The 2,965-nt window shown below is 21.0% G+C and overlaps 1 protein-coding gene across 1 annotated transcript; it reads left to right on the forward strand.

The window, feature by feature from the left end:
- The first annotated feature begins 1,933 nt into the window (after positions 1 to 1,933).
- On the forward strand, positions 1,934 to 2,434 carry LOC124943308 (nuclear transcription factor Y subunit B-1-like). The gene is made up of 2 exons (XM_047483841.1): positions 1,934 to 1,961; positions 2,103 to 2,434. The coding sequence occupies exons 1-2, from the start codon at positions 1,934 to 1,936 to the stop codon at positions 2,432 to 2,434; spliced, it is 360 nt and encodes a 119-aa protein (XP_047339797.1).
- Positions 2,435 to 2,965: the final 531 nt, after the last annotated feature.

Below are 2,965 nucleotides of genomic sequence, written 5' to 3' on the forward strand. Positions count from 1 at the left end.
ATAATTTTTGTCTTTTTTATTGATATTTTAAAATTATTCATTATTTTATAAATATTTATAAAAGTAATCAATAAAATATAAAAACTACGCTAATATATATATATATATATATATATATATATATATATATTCATAGAAAAATGAAACAAAAAATGATATATTTAATATTATATTTTAATATGTTTTCAATAGTATATAAATATTTGAATTGAACTTTTTTATTACAATAATCTTTTCATTTGTTAGACTTTAAAATCAATCATTCTACTATAAACAAATAATAATAAATTATTTTGTAATTTAAAATAAAATTTAACAAAAGTCACATTTTTTTTATCAAACTTTTCACCTAAAAAGTTTTATTTAATTTAATAAAATATTTTATATGAAATAAAAATAAAATTATTTGCAGTTTAGTTTGACCATTTTTAAAAGTGATTGTGATATTAATAATTTTTAAATGTTAATGTAGATCTATTTTTAAAAATATATTATAATATTATGTTATTATTATTAAATAAAATTAATAATTTATGTTATTTTAAAAAAGTAATTATATTATTTTAAAAAGTATTATTGAATTAAAATATTGAAATAAATTAATAAAAGTAAATTATATAAAAAAATATATTTACTTAAGACCGATATTTTTAAAGTTGTCAAGCATATTTAAACTTATTTATTAGTATAAAAATAAAATAATTTTACAACAATTTCATAATTATACAAAGTTCATTAAAAAAAGGTATTAATTAGTTTTAAAAATAATATAATCTAAAATTTTATCAATTTTTTTTATTTACTTTTTATTTAAAAATATTTTTCTAATTTAATTATGTATTTTATATTAAATAAATATAAAACTAATGAATATTTATTTTTGATAAATTTCTGTGATTGTTTTGGGGGAAAAAATAGTTGTGATCTTGAATTATACTAATTTGGTAAAATTGGAATGGATACCTGATTAATAAAGATAAATTTTGAAGCTCTTTTTAAATAAGTTAAAAAATGATCCTACATCAATGTAACATTAGTGTGGTAATATAAATCAAAATAACAAAAACAATTACTCCAAATCCAATAAAAAAAATCCCAAATCTTGACCTAGTTAAATTTTTGAGTATATAATAAAAACTGTAATTGGTTGAGGAAAGTTGTGGGCGCCTCAAAAGTAGAAAGGTACTAAACAAATGGAGATAATTAAGAATTAAGATATACTATGGATTTCTTTATGATATATTCTTCAAATTATTTTACTTTTATTTTGTATATATGTATATATTTTATAATTAGTTTATGAGCACGGTAATTCTTAAAAAAGTTATTATAACAATTAATTATAAAACTGTAATTTCTGTTGAAAGAATATTAGATCTATAAATAAATTGAGAAGCCTCTTTTCACATAAATTAAACAACTATAATGAATGGTTGCAAATTAATAAATTTCCTCAATTCAAAACTTATTAATTCTGAATTTTAAACAACTTAAAAACTTTAGCTTCTAAAAGAAAAAATATTTTGTATACCAACTAATACCCTATAATCAAATTAAAATTCCAAATAAATTGAAATTGTCCCCTTAAAATACATTTGAATATTAAATTAGATATTTTTCCAAAAAAAATTAAATTGAATAACCATAAGATAGTGAGCTAAGTTACTCTATAAATAAATTTTTGTCTTTATTTTTATTTTATTTTAAAAGTGAATAGACAAAAAAAAGTTAAATAATTAGAGATAACATTTAATTTAACTTACTTTTTTCTTATCATGGCCATATTCTTGAAACAATCAAATTGAGTAAAATTTTCATCTACCTTAGAGGTAAGATTACTTTGGTATTTAGCATAAATACTTCAAAAGATGAAATGAACTATAAAATAATGATATTACTTTGGATTAGATATTATAATTTTACCAACTTAACAATGGAGAACAAGGGTTCAAGTTCAAGAGGTAAATTAAATCTACAAACTTGAATCTCTTTTAGTTACTTTCTAAAACTATTTACTCAAATTGTAGTTGAATTATTTGGGTATATGAATTTTGTTGAATTTATTTATTTCATTATTGAAAAAGACGATTTTTCTATTTTAGCATCTGGGGCGTCACCAACTGAGCTATTCATCTCGGTGGCGAATGTGGTGCGGATCATTCAGTGTGTGGTACCGCCATACGGAAAGATTGATGGTGATGCGAAGGAGATTGTTCAACATTGTGTCTCGGATTTCATTGGCTTGATAGCTGCCGAAGCTAACCTGCTTTGTCAAAGTGAGAGTCATAAGACGATTATCGCCGATGACATTCTACGGGCTATGGCCACACTAGGGTTTAATGATTATGTTAACGCACTTTCCTTTTACATTTCCCGTTATCATGAGACGGAGTCGTTGGGGATAGCCGTCGTTGGGGATGGCCGTCTCATTTGAAAATACTATATATTTAAATATGTTTATTTATTTTATATTCAAATAAAAAATAAAAAATAAATTCTCTCTTAAATTCAGTTTTTTAAATGTTTGATTGTGATTAAAAGCATAAATAAATAATGTTTTTAAATGGGGTTATTATTAAATTAAAATTTGAATATCCTCCTAAACAATCTCTTCAATTATTTTATCTTTTTTTAGTCTAAAATTTCTTAGTAGCCTAAACCCTTTTAAATTATATGAAATCCTTAATTTTTAGGTAAAATTAGTACCACTAAAAATATTTATTATAAATAAATATTTTGGGTTACAACGAAAGGAAAATCAGAAATTCAACGTAATTTGCAGAGAAAAAATATTTAATTTAAATTTTTTTCCGAAAAATAGTAATGTTCGAGAGATTTTTAATTATTATATTAAATGAGTGCAACATTTATACAAAAAAAAATATGATAACTGAAGCATTTTCAATCCATAGTGCTAACTATAAAAAGACACATAATTTATTTATACCAACTAAAAACAAGTTAA

The sequence above is a fragment of the Impatiens glandulifera genome, chromosome 6, assembly GCF_907164915.1.
Source record: "Impatiens glandulifera chromosome 6, dImpGla2.1, whole genome shotgun sequence".
Taxonomy (NCBI): domain Eukaryota; kingdom Viridiplantae; phylum Streptophyta; class Magnoliopsida; order Ericales; family Balsaminaceae; genus Impatiens; species Impatiens glandulifera.

What these genes read in the sequence shown, in the direction of transcription:
- LOC124943308 (XM_047483841.1), top strand. Translation starts at nt 1,934, where the DNA reads ATGGAGAACAAGGGTTCAAGTTCAAGAG. An exon ending in CAAGGGTTCAAGTTCAAGAG is followed by an intron (nt 1,962 to 2,102) that starts GTAAATTAAATC and finishes TTTCTATTTTAG; the next exon opens with CATCTGGGGCGTCACCAACT.